The following is a 13,143-nucleotide window of genomic DNA, read 5'->3' on the forward strand; positions in this document are numbered from 1 at the left end:
AGGAATTGAACCCGGGTCTTCATGCATGCTAGGCAAGCACTTTAACCACTAGGCCAAACTCCTGGCCCCCTGAGCTTTTGTTCTCAAAGTTAACACTATTCCACTGAGTGACAGCTCTACATCCAGCTTTTTGGTGGTTAGTTGGAGATATGAGTCCCAAGGACTTCTCTGCCCAGAGTGGCTTTGAACTGAGATCCTCAGATCTCAGCCTTCTAAGTAGCTAAGGCTAATGACTGTTTTGTTATAGGAGTGCTTTAAGTTGTACATTGTAACTAATAGTGTTCAAGTTCAAGGCTGATAGATTGCAATGCAAAGGTTGTCCATTGTGAGGTGCTCATGACACAGGTATGTCTCTTGGCATGTCTCTTTTCTGTGGTGTACCACGAGTATTGGATTATTCTTCATGCAATTATATTTTGCCAGGTGCAAAATATAATTCTCTTTGTTTCAGGAATATTTAACACCATTTAAAATAAGGAGATGTTGAGGCTGAGAATATGACTTAGTGATAGAGTGCTTGCCTAGAATTCATGAAGCCGCCCTGGGTTCATTTCCTCAGTACTGTGTAAACAGCTGGAAGTGGGTGCTGTGGCTCAAGTGGTAGAGTGCTAGCCTTGAGTACAGAGAGGCTCAGGGACAATGTCCAGGTTCTGAGTTCAAGCCAAGGACCAGCAAAAAAAAAAAAAATGAGATATTACCTCAAATAATGAACATTTTGAACATTTTTCTTTTCCTAATCTAATTCTTTTTTTTTTAATTTATTTATTTAGTTAGTTTGTCCCCAAGCTCTTCAGCTCAACGCTACTGCCCTACCCCTGGAGCCACAGCACCACTTCCTTTTTCTAGTGATTAATTGGAGATAAGAGTCTCAAGGACTTTAATGCTGGGGCTGTCTTAGAACTGATCCTCAGATCTGAGCCTCCTCAGTAGCTAGGATTACCGGCAGGAGACACAGCACCCGGCTTCTAGTCTTAATTCTTTAAGATTTTAATTCTAGATAAGTATTGTCTAAAAGGACTCAAAGAGGTACATAAGAACAGATATGTGGAGCCAGGATCGTTACCTAGTGATGGAGTGCCTGCCCACCATGCACGAGGCCCTCATACCATGTATGATTCCTCAATACCACATATACAGAAAAAGCTGGAGGTGGTGGAGTGGGAGAGTGCTAGCCTTGAGAAGTCCAAGGACAGGCCCCAAGTTTAAGCCCCAAGATTGGCAAAACAAAACAAAAAGGAATAGATATGTAGTGAGTCCCTTTTAGACTGGCAACATGGCTCAGTTGTTCAAAGTCTTTTTTACATATGCAGGTTACTGGGTTCAGTCCTCCATATCTCAAAAATATAAAACATACTGTCAGATTTCTTTATCATGTTTCATGCAGTTCTGCTTTATTTAAATATGAGAATCTGTACAGGGATAAATATGGAATTCTAGAGATTTAGTAGTAAAACATTGCATTATCCAGAAAGATGAGCTACAGTCTAATCATGAAGCATTCTTTTGTCTTTTAGCTTATCTAGCATTTCTTAGAAAAAGACATGAAAAAAATCAGATATTTCCTTAAAACTACTTTGCTGGAGCTGGGCATGGCACCTATGGCTCATACCTGTAATCCCAGCTACTCAGGAGGCTGAGATCTGAGGATCACAGTTCAAAGACAGCCCAGACACCAAAAACCACGAGACTCTTATCTCTAGTTAATCATGAGAAAGCAAGAAGTTGGGCTGTGGCTCAAGGGTAGGGCGGTAGCCTTGAGCTGAAGAGCTCAGGGACAGTGCCCAGGCCCAGAGTTCAAGCCACATGACTGGCAAAAAACAAAAATAAAAACACTACTTTTCTGCTTTATAAACATGAAAACAACCTGGAGAAACCTTTTCCTTTAAAAAAAAATTAAAAAATTTAAGGAGTTGTAATTAAAAAATTTAAGGGGTTTCAATCGTACAAGTCAGATTTTTAGTACAACTTACATCTTGATCAATGTTACTCTTTCCATTTTTCTCCCCCACCTTTCCCAGTTCTATACCCTCAAGTAATATAGTTCAACTTTTTTTTTTTTTTTTTTGGTGCCAGTCCTGGGCTTGAGCTCAGGGCCTGAGCACTGTCCTTGGACTTTCTCAAGGCTAGAGCTCTACCACTTGAGCCTCAGCACCGCTTATGGCTTTTTTCTATGTATGTGGCACCGAGGAATCGAACCTGGGACTTCATGCATGCCAGGCAAGCATTCTACCACTAGGCCAAACTCCCGGCCCCTAGTTCAACTTTTATATAATGATCATATTTGTATACCCTTCTCCCCTCTATTCATGTGCTCCCTTCTCCTTACCCCTCCCACGTTCCCCCTACCCCCAACTAAATGTACTTTGTTAAATCATTAATTACTTCTATTTCTATTAAAAATAATTTGCAGAATTATTCCTCTTTTGTTCTATTCTCACTTTTGTGTGTGTGTGGGGGGGGGTCATGGGGCTTAAACTCGGCCTAGATCAGCTGTCCCTGAGCTCTTCAGCTCAAGGCTACCCCCTACCTGTTGAGCCACAGACCACTTCCAGTTTTCTGGTGGTTAATTGAAGATAAGAGTCTCAAATTCTTTAGTGTCCCGACTGGCTTTGAACCACAGTTCTCAGATCTCAGTCTCCTGAGTAACTACGAGTTACAGGTGTGAGCCATTTCCCCCAGCTTCAGTTCTTACTTTTAACTACTTTTTCTTCCTATCGTACTCTTTGACTGGTTCTTTTTTTTTTTTTTTTTTTTGCCAGTTCTGGGGCTTGAATTCAGGGCCTGAGCACTGCTCTTGGGTTTTCTCAAGGCTAGTACTCTACCACTTGAGCTACAGTATCACTTCCAGTTTTTTCTGTGTATATGGTACCATATATAGAATCCAGGGCTTCATGGGTGCTTCGGCAAGCATTCTACCATTAGGCCATGCTCCCAGCTTATGACCCAGCAATTCCACTACTTAGCATTTACCCAACCATCCAGAAACAAGGGCATACTAAATCCACTAGCACAATGATGTTCATTGCAGCACTATTTACCATAGCAAAGATATGGAACCAACCCAGATGTCCCTCAGTTGATGAGTGGATCAACAAGATGTGGTATTTATACACAATGAAATTCTATGCTGCTCTCAGAAAGAACGACATCGCCCCATTTGTAAGGAAATCATATTAAGTGAAGTAAGCCAGACTCAAAGGAACATAGGCTCAATGGTTTCCCTCATCTGTCATAATCTGTAGAAACCTTGGGCTCTCCTAGTAGAGATTTACAATAGAGCAAAACCTAGATACATAAGGCCATATAGTATGACACTAAATGAAAGGACCTCTAGGATATAGAAACAAAAGCCATATAATGAGTGATTGTTGTCCTTAATGTACTATGTTATCTCTCATCTCTTTTGCTGTCCTTTGGTTATCTCATATTGTTACAGTATTTCACTTTGTTATCTGATATATTGGATATATGCGTATTTGGTTATTTGAAATTGGATAGGGAAGGGGGGAAAAAAAGATGAGAGGGAGGGGGAGGAAGGAGGGAAATGGGAACCAAGACATGAGAAAGGGTATCAATGTATGTGAAGTAATGCACCCTCTATCTGGCGAATATAATGTAACCCTTCTATTAATTACAATAAAAGATATATGAAAAAACAATTTATTAACATTAATGACATGTTAGACAAGTATTCAAGAAAGAAATCTCTATATACAATCACTGGCACTTAGATTTTAGATTAAAATTAGGCTGAGGGTTTGTATGTCACATATTAATCTATGTAATAAAACATGTCATAAATGTTTATGTCTATGTAGTTGTGTTTATATTTCCAATACCATGTCCATAGCATTAGGTATGCAAATTTTGAGTCATCTCTCTTGTACTGTTTGAATCTAATAGCCACATATTAAGGATACCATGTGCCTTTTGTTCCTTTGGTCTTGACTTATCTCACTCAACATGATTCACTCCAAATTCATCTACTTCCCTGTGAATGCTATTATTTTATCTTGTCTGTTGGCTATGTAGAATTCCATTGTATATGTATATATACCACATTTTTTTTTTTTTGCCAGTCCTGGGCTTGAGCTCAGGGCCTGAGCACTGTCCTTGGACTTTTTCAAGGCTAGAGCTCTACCACTTGAGCCTCAGCACCACTTTCGGCTTTTTTCTATGTATGTGGTACCAAGGAATCGAACCCGGGTCTTCATGCATGCTAGACAAGCACTTTAACCACTAGGCCAAACTCCCAGCAATATACCACATTTTTTTGTATCCATTCATCTGCAGTTGGGCATCTGGATTGTTTCCATCACTTGGCTATTGTGAATAGTGCAGAGATAAACATAGCTGAGCAGGTGTCCTTATCATATCCTGGGTTATGATGTTCAGGATAGATGCCCAGGAGTGGTATGGTGGGATCGTAGGGAAGGTCAATTTTCAGTTCTTTAAGAAACCTCCACACATGACTAGTTCTTAATATGGAGTTTTTTCATTGATAAGCTTTCCAATGACCACAATGAAGTACAGAAACACAATAGATTTTGAAATGTGAACTTGAATTGCTCTTGTGTTTTTTCTCTTCTTGTTGTAATGTGAGGTTTCAAATGTACAGGTAATCCTCTTTTTTTGTGAACTCAGCCTGGGCACTGTCCTTAAGATCTTCAACTCAATCCCTACCCCTAGGCCTGGACATTGTCCCTGTGCTCTTCAGCTCAAGGCTACCACCACACTCTTGAGCCAATCCCCACTTCTTGTTTTCTAGAGATTAATTGGAGATAAGAGTCTCAGGTCCTTTTGTGCCCAAGCTGGCTTGGAACCTTGATTCTCAGATCTCAGCCTCCTGGGTAGCTAGGATTACAGGCGTGAGCCACTATTCCCTGCCCGGCCTGTTTTCTCATTTCTTAAACTAGCTGAGCTGTATACTTTAGTTCTTAATCTAACCAGAGTCACTAACACTTCTGTATTTTCTGGCATTATTGGGGATTAAACTAAGGATATAATGGTTATGAAGGCTGGTGCTTCACCACTCTAGTCACACTTCCAGCCCCATCTGTATTTTACTTTTAATGTGTTTTTTTGCTTTAACCTTTTATTTTAGCTGGCTTCATACTGAGATGTATTGTTTCTGCCTCCCAAGTAGTTTGGATTACAGATGGGACCACTTTTCCTGACCGTGGAACTTTTGATTTTTTAATTTGCCAAAATTTGTTTTTGTATTAATGGGCTACAAGCATCTCATCTGGTATACCATGATCTTCTTAGAGGCTAAAGACCCTACAAATTGTAGGGTTTACAATGTCTACTTATATCTAAATAAGTCAAGTAAGTGTCTACAAATACCTGCTTATGTCTAAATAAGTCAAATAAGACCTATTGGACTATGCCTAAGAAAAAAATGTATGTGGCTGAAGTTTTCTTGTAGCCTTCTATACAGCCAATATGTTTTAGTTAGATGTTTTTAAGTTCTTGTTGTTGTTTTTCCAGTCCTGGGGCTTAAACTCATGACCTGGGCATTGTCTCTTAGCTTCTCTTGCTCAAGGTTAGCACTCTACCTATTGAGCCACAGCACAACTTCTGGCTTTTCTGTTTATGTGGCACTGAGAAATGATACCCAGGGCTTCATGCATGCTAGACAAACACTCTACCACTAACCTATATTCCCAGACTGTTTAAATTTATTTATTTATTTATTTATTTCCTTTTTGCCAGTTCTGGGGTTTGAACTTAGGGCCTGAGCACTATCTTTGGACTTTCTCAAGGCTAGAGCTCTACCACTTGAGCCACAGCACCACTTCTGGGTTTTTCTAGGTATGTGGTACTAGGGAATTGAACACAGGTCTTTGTGGATGCTATCCAAACTCTCAGCCCCTGTTTTAAATTGTTTGAAAACATTTATTATGTAAATAGCAAATTAATATGTTCTTTCAAAAAAGAACAACATAGGCCAGGGGTTTGGCCTATTGGTAGAGTGCTTGCCTAGCATGGCACATAGAAAAAGCCGGAAATAGTGGTGTGGTTCAAGTGGTTAAGCTCTAGCCTTGAGAAAGCCCAGGGACAGTGCTCAGGCCCCAAGTTCAGGACCCAGGACTGGCAAAAAAAAAAAAAGGAACTACACATTAGCTGAGACCATGGCTCAAATGCTAGTATTTGCCATGGGTTCAACCTCCAGTAAGAGGAAAGAAGGAGGGGCCAGGAGTTTGGCCTACTGGTAGAGTCCTTGCCACTGTGCATGATGACCCGGGTTCAATTCCTCAGTATCACATACATAGAAAAAGACGGAAGTGGTGCTGTGGCTAACATGGTAGAACTAGAGGTCTTTGAGAAAGTTCAAGGACAGTGCTCAGGCCCTGAGTTCAGTACCCAGGACTGGCCGAAAAGAAAAAAGAAAATAAAGAGAAAAAATTTAATGCATCTTTAAGAGTAAGAGGAGAGGAAAGCAAGGAGCCAGTGTCTCAATGCCTGTAATCCTTTGCACTCAGAAGGCTGAGATCTAAGGATCACAGTTCAGAGCCAACCCAAGCAGGAACGTCATTGAGACTCATATCTCTAACTAACCAACAAATAACCAGAAGTGGAGCTGTCGCTCAAATGGTAGAGTGCTAGTTTTGAGTGCTCACAAGTTGATTGTTCACCCCTGTAATCCTTGTTATTCTTGTGGCTAAAATCTGGAGGATTGTTATTTGAGGCCAGCCTTTTTTTTTTCTTTTGCCAGTCCTAGGCTTGAGCTCAGGGCCTGAGCACTGTCCTTGGAATTTCTCATGGCTAGCATTCTATCACGTGAGCCACAACACCACTTCGGCTTTTTTTTTTCCTATGTACGTGGTACTGATGAATTGAACCAAGACCTTTGTGTATGCTAGGCAAGCACTCTACCAATAGATCAAATTCCCAGTTGAGACTCTAACTCTGCTTAACTGTTAGAATGGGCATTATGACTCTAAGTGGTAATGCAAAAGAGCTCCGAGACAATGCGAAGGCCCTGAGTTCAAGCCCCTTATTGTGCTCTATAGTTGAGCACTTTTCCTTTGTGTATGACAACAGTAGATTCTGCCATAAATTATTACTTTATTTCAAATGAGTAAAATGTGTTGGATCACAATATATTTAATTAAAAAAAAAAACTTTTGGGGGCTGGGAATTTGGCCTAGTGGTAAGAGTGCTTGCCTAGCATGCACAAAGACCTGGGTTCGATTCCTCGGTATCACATACGTAGAAAAAAAGCTGGAAGCGGTGCTGTAGCTCAAGTGGAAGACCTCTAGCCTTGAGAAAGTCCGAGGACAGTGTTCAGGCCCTGAATTCAGTCCCCATGACTGGCAAAAAAAAAAAAAGGTAACTTTTGGTCAGTCATGGGGCTTGAATTGATGGCCTGGGTGCTATCCTAGAGATCTTTCACTCAAGGCTAGTGTTTTGCACAATTCCACTTCCAGTTTATTTTATAGTTAGTTGGAGACGAATCCAGGCTGGCTTTGAGTCAGCATCAGTCTCAGCCTCCCGTGTAGCTAGGATTACAGGTGTGAGCTACCAGGGCCAGACACAGAGTTTCTCTATGTCAGGCTGGTCTGAAACTTGCTATAGTGTAGCCCACACTCATCTTGGAATGTAAGGTTTTCTCCCTCCAATTCTTGAGTGCTTGGATTATAGATATTACAAGCATCTGGATTGAAAATTATTTTCAATATAAAAAGAAATTTCCTCCCCCCCAAAGTTGAGAAGCTTCTCAGTGTACTGCTTCTACCAGATTTTGAAGCTATATTACACACCATAATAACATTCATTTAAAAAGCAAAACATATATTTGTTGGCTGCTTTATGTGGGGCTGGGGATGGAACCCAGGACCTTGTGCATGCTGAGCAAGCATTCTACCACTAAGCTATATATGATTTTGTTTGTTTTATGGCATCAATCCTAGACTTGAACTCTGGGCCTAGTCACTGTCCCTGAGATGTTTTGTTTTGTTTTTACGACAGGTCCACTTTAGGCTTTTTGGAGATAAGTCTCATGGACTTTCTAGCCTAGACAGGCTTTGAACTGCTATCCTCAGATTTCAGCCTCTGTAGTATCTGGAATTACAGATGTAAGCCACCAGCACCTGTTCTCCCATTTTTATAATGCTGGAGCCCCATGCAATTGTTTAGCACACATTCTGCCCCTGAGCAACTTCCTCAGCCAAAAAAATCTTTGTAATAATTACTGTTTGCTCCTGTTTAAATACAAAGCTAACTTTGATTTTTTTTTCTTTCACTTTAGTTGCGGCAATCTCAGTCCTACTGCACGGACACAGAATGTCTTCAGGAATGTAAGTACCAAGGGGAAAGAAAAATATGGGACCCTGTCTTGTTCAAGTGGTTAAATGCCTGCCTAGCAACCGTGAGGCCTTGAGTTCAAACCTCAGTATGAATGAATGAATAAATTAATGAATAAGTTAATAAGGAGAGAGCAGAAGACTTTCAAAATATTAAAATATGACCACCTAGACAGTAGTGGCTCATTCCTATAATACTAGCTGCTCAAGAGGCTGAGATTTGGGGATCACAGCCTGGGCAGAAAACTGGAAGTGGAACTATGATTCAGAGTTGTAGAATGCTAGCCTTGAGCAAAAAAAGTTCAGGGACAGCACCCAGGCTCTGATTTAAAAATAAGTAAAAGATGATTAGGGTTCATCCTGTTCCTCCAAGACCTTTTTCCTCAGGAGGCTCAGATCTGGAGATTGCTGTTTGAAGCTAGCTCCCAGGCAGGAAAGTCCACGATACGCTTATTTCCAATGAACTATTCAGAAAAGAATGGAAGTAGCACTGTGGCTCAGGTGGTAGAGCACTAGCCTTGCACCCAAGAAGCTCATGGACCCTAGGCCCTCCAACCAAAAGACCCACCCCCCCCAAATAAAATAAAACCTTACTGTCTTTTTGTTTTTGTTTTTGTTTTGTTTTTGCCAGTCCTGGAGCTTGACAAACTCAGGGCCTGATTACTGTCCTTGGGCATGCCTCAAGTGCACCACTTCTGGCTTTTTCTGTATATTTGGTACTGAGAAATCAAACCCAGGTCTTCATGCACATTAAGCAAGCACTCTATCAAAAGGCCACGCTCTCAGCCCAAAGACCCAAACTGTCATAGAAAAATAAAACCAAATGGTAACTAAGCCTGAAGGCTAAGAATTGGTTGAGGGCTGCTTGGGAAAAATTTGAAATATTCTTTTTCTCCAGTGAGGAATAGTGGCCTTTAATCTCATTGATTCAGCAGGAATAGCCTGGGCAGAAAGTGAGACTCTTATCTTAAAAATGATTGAAGGGGGGCCGGGAGTTTGGCCTAGTGGTTAAAGTGCTTGCCTAGCATGCATGAAGACCTGGGTTCGATTCCTCGGTACCACATACATAGAAAAAAGCCGGAAGTGGTGCTGAGGCTCAAGTGGTAGAGCTCTAGCCTTGAGAAAGTCCAAGGACAGTGCTCAGGCCCTGAGCTCAAGCCCAGGACTGGCAAAAAAAAAAAAAAAAATGATTGAAGGGGCGGGGAGTTTGGCCTAGTAATTCAGTGCTTACCTAGCATTCGCAAAGCTCTGGGTTTGATTTCCTGGAACCACATACAAAGAAAAAGCTGGAAATGGTGCTGTGGCTCAAATGGCAGAGTGCTATCCATGAGCAAAAAGTATGCAAGGCCAGTGCTCAGGCCCTGAGTTCAAGGCCCAGGATTGGCAAAAAAAAAAAAAATTTTAAAATGAATAAGAATAAGAATAATAAGTGAAAAACAGGGCTGAGGTTTGCCTCAGCTGTTTGGAGCCTGCTAACAAGAGTTCAAACTGCAGTATCACTCAAAGACCTACATGAACAGTTACACATAAATTTTTTTAGTCTGGGTCTTGAACTCAGAGCCTGGGCCATGTCCCTGAGCTCTTTTGCTCAAAAATAGTGCTCTACTGTCTTGAGGTACAGAATGACTTCCAGTTTTCTGGTGGTTAATTGGAGATAAAAGTCTCGTGGCCTTTCCTGCCTAGGATGTATTTGAACTGGAATCTTCAGATCTCAGCCTCCTGAGTAGCTAAGATTATAGGCGTAACCACCAATGCCTGCCTTACAATTGCATACGTGTATGTGTGTGAGTGTGTGTTGGTCTTGGGCTTGAAGTCAGGGCCTAGGCACTGTCTCTGAGCTCCTTTTTGGGCTCAAGGGCCAGTCCTGGGCTTGAGCTCAGGGCCTGAGCACTGTCCTTGGGCTTTCCTGAAGGTTAGTGCTCTACCTTGAGACACAGCACCACTTCTGGCTTTTTCTATGTATGTGGTACTGAGGAATTAAACCTAGGTCTTTATGCATGCTAGGCAGGCACTCTACCACTAGGATAAACTCCTGGCCCCATGACTTGAAATTTGTAGAGCATGATTGATTTACAGATTTTCCTGGTGCTGTTAGAGGAGTGAGCCACCACGCCCAGCTTGACTTTTTTTTTTTTCTCCTAGTTCTGGGCCTTGAATTCAGGGCTGGCCCCTGTCCTTAAGCTTTCTTAAGACTAGAACTCTGCGACTTGAACCACAGCACCATTTCTGGCTTTTTCTGTGTATGGGTACCAAGCAATCCAACCCAGGGCTTTGTGTATGCTAGGCAAGTACTCTACCTCTAGGCCACACTTCCATCCCTGTTCTTGAGCTTTTTGCTGAAGACTAGTACTCCACCACTTGAGCTACAGCTTCATTTCTGTTTTTAGTTGATTGGTTGGTTGGTTGGTAGTTAATTGGAGATAAAGGTCTTGGACCTTCCTTCCCACATTATTCTCAGACTGAGATCCTCAAATGTCAGTCTCTGAAGTAGCTAGGCTTATAGGCTTGAGCTATCAGCTTCTGGCCGTTTAAGGACTTTTGACAAATGTGTCAGTTGTCAGTGCGCCAATTGCAGGTGTTTTTTGTTGTTGTTGTTTTGTTTTGTTTTGTTTTTTGCTAGTCGTCGGGGTTGAAGTCTGGCCTGAGAACTGTCCTTGGGCTTTTCTCAAGGCTAGCACTCTGCCACTATTTCCAGTGTTTTGTTTTGTTTTTTTTCCTATGTATGTAGTACCAAGGAGTCGAACCCTGGTCTTCGTGCATGCTAATCAAGCACTCTACCATTAGGCCAAACTCCCAGCTCCCAGTTGCAGTTTTATTTGCTTATTTTACTGGTGTTGGAGATTGAAGCTTCACACATAAGTAGCAAGTGCCCTACCACTGACCTACATCTCAGATGCTGAGATGTATTTGAATTTGGAACAAGACACAGCATTATTAATACTTTTATTATATATTTTTAAATGATTGATCTGGATATTCCATTAACTTTATAACTACAGTAAATTGGAGAAGTAGTTGCTGGTGTAGTGCCTTGCAAGACAGAAACTGTCAGCACAAAGCCCATTATGGCATTGGGGAATGGTGCTCATGGAAGTGAAGGATAATAGTACTTCCCTTGCTCTAGATGTACGACGCTTCTCCAGTAGTATTCATTCCTCTGTGTGTACAGGTCAGGTATTTACCTCTGAGGGTAAAGCTGAAACCTGCTTTTCCAGTTAAAAGTAATCTCATTGAACTCTTCACAGGAAAACAAGTATTTATTACATTGTGGTATTTGTGACTCTTTAGCCAACTATACCTGAAACCACATAGTCTTGTAGGTGAAATGTCATTTCCTTACCCTAAATGAAAAAGTGAGTCTTAGAGCTTGATTATTCTTTTAGCTATAATGGCAAGTTGATTCCCCTAATGATTAGTAAACATTGGTGAAGATTCTTTATGAAAGCTACTCTTTTATTTATTTTTTAAAATGTTAACTATGGGGGTGGCTGGCAGTACTGAGGCTTGAACTCAGACCCTTGAGCTATTGGTTGACTTTTTTTTTTTTTGTTCAGGGCTGGCTGTATCACTTGAAATATACCTCTGCTTCCAGCTTTTTGCTAGTTAAAATGAGCTGTTTGCTGGTTAATTGGTTAATTAAGAGTATCTCAGAGTAGTCTGTTTGGGATGGCTTTGAACTCTGATCTTCAAATCTCAGCCTCCGAATTAGCTAGAATTATAGGCATGAGCCACTAGCACCTGGCTCAAGCTATCCTATGCTTTATGAAATAATTGGAGCTGATTGCTCTGGCTGAAGCTACTTTAATATTTTCCCAATAAATATAAAAGTACTTTTTCTGTTGAATTCAGGTCCTTGGTACTATCTCTTAGCTCTTTTGCTCCAGGCTAGCACTTTACCACTTTGAGCCACAGGTCCACTTAGGTTTTCTGGAGGTTAACTGGAGAATAGAGTCTCAAGGGCTTTTCTGCTAGGGCTGCTTTTCACTGTAATCCTCAGATCACAGCCTCTTGAGTAGCTAGGATTACAGGCATGAGCCACCATGTTCAGTTATGACATGTTTTATATCTCTTTGCATTTAAATATGTGTTGCTGTTTAAGAAAAACTAAAAATGATGATGGGAATTTCATGCTCTATTATAATTAAAATAATTATACTTGAACATACCCACAGCCCTGTGGTTTTTTTTTATTAAAGAATTTATTAACATTGATTTTTACATCATATTTCAAATGACAAGTTTAACACACAAGTGTTCAAGACAGCCCTGTGTCTTTGGTTATTTTGTGGCTAGAGTCTTATGTTTACTTATACAGGGCTATGTTGAACCATGATCCTTTTACCTTTGCCTCAAATTTTCTAGGATTACAGGCGTGTACCACAACACCTAGCCCATTCTCATTCTCTTGCTTTCTTTATGTTTTTATTGTACAGTTACCTCTATGACTTTTCTGAGTCCTCTGCCTAAAATGTCTGGTCTTCATAACCCCTATTCCCCTTTATTTTTCCATTTCTAGCAAACGTATGATATATGTAATTATCCTCTTTTATTACAATTTATCCTCTATTATTGCAAAAAATATTTTTTCCTCAGTTTTACAACTTGAACTCTGGCCTGCCCACTGACCCTGAGCTTTTCAGCTAAAGGCTAACATTCTACCAGTTTCATCCACAGTGCCACTTCTGACTTTGGGGGGTTAATTGGAGATGAGAGTCTTATGGACTTTCATGCCTGGGCTGGCTTTGAACCAATCCTCAGATCTCAGCCTCCTGAGTAGCTAGGATTACAGGAGCCACCAGGACCCAATCTGGAATAGTTAATATTAACTGCAACA

The 13,143-nt window shown here is 41.0% G+C and overlaps 1 protein-coding gene across 1 annotated transcript in view; it reads left to right on the top strand.

Moving 5' to 3' along the window:
• Positions 1–13,143, top strand: part of Smim14 (small integral membrane protein 14) — a 43,898-nt gene that overhangs the window by 15,647 nt on the left and 15,108 nt on the right. Inside the window, exon 3 of the mRNA XM_090343698.1 lies at positions 8,255–8,303. Within this exon, the coding sequence (XP_090199824.1) occupies positions 8,255–8,303 (49 nt within the window). The remainder of the gene's footprint in view (positions 1–8,254; positions 8,304–13,143) is intronic.

This window comes from Megascapheus bottae, chromosome 13 (assembly GCF_031878675.1).
Source record: "Megascapheus bottae isolate mThoBot1 chromosome 13, mThoBot2.hap1, whole genome shotgun sequence".
In the NCBI taxonomy this organism is placed as follows: domain Eukaryota; kingdom Metazoa; phylum Chordata; class Mammalia; order Rodentia; family Geomyidae; genus Megascapheus; species Megascapheus bottae.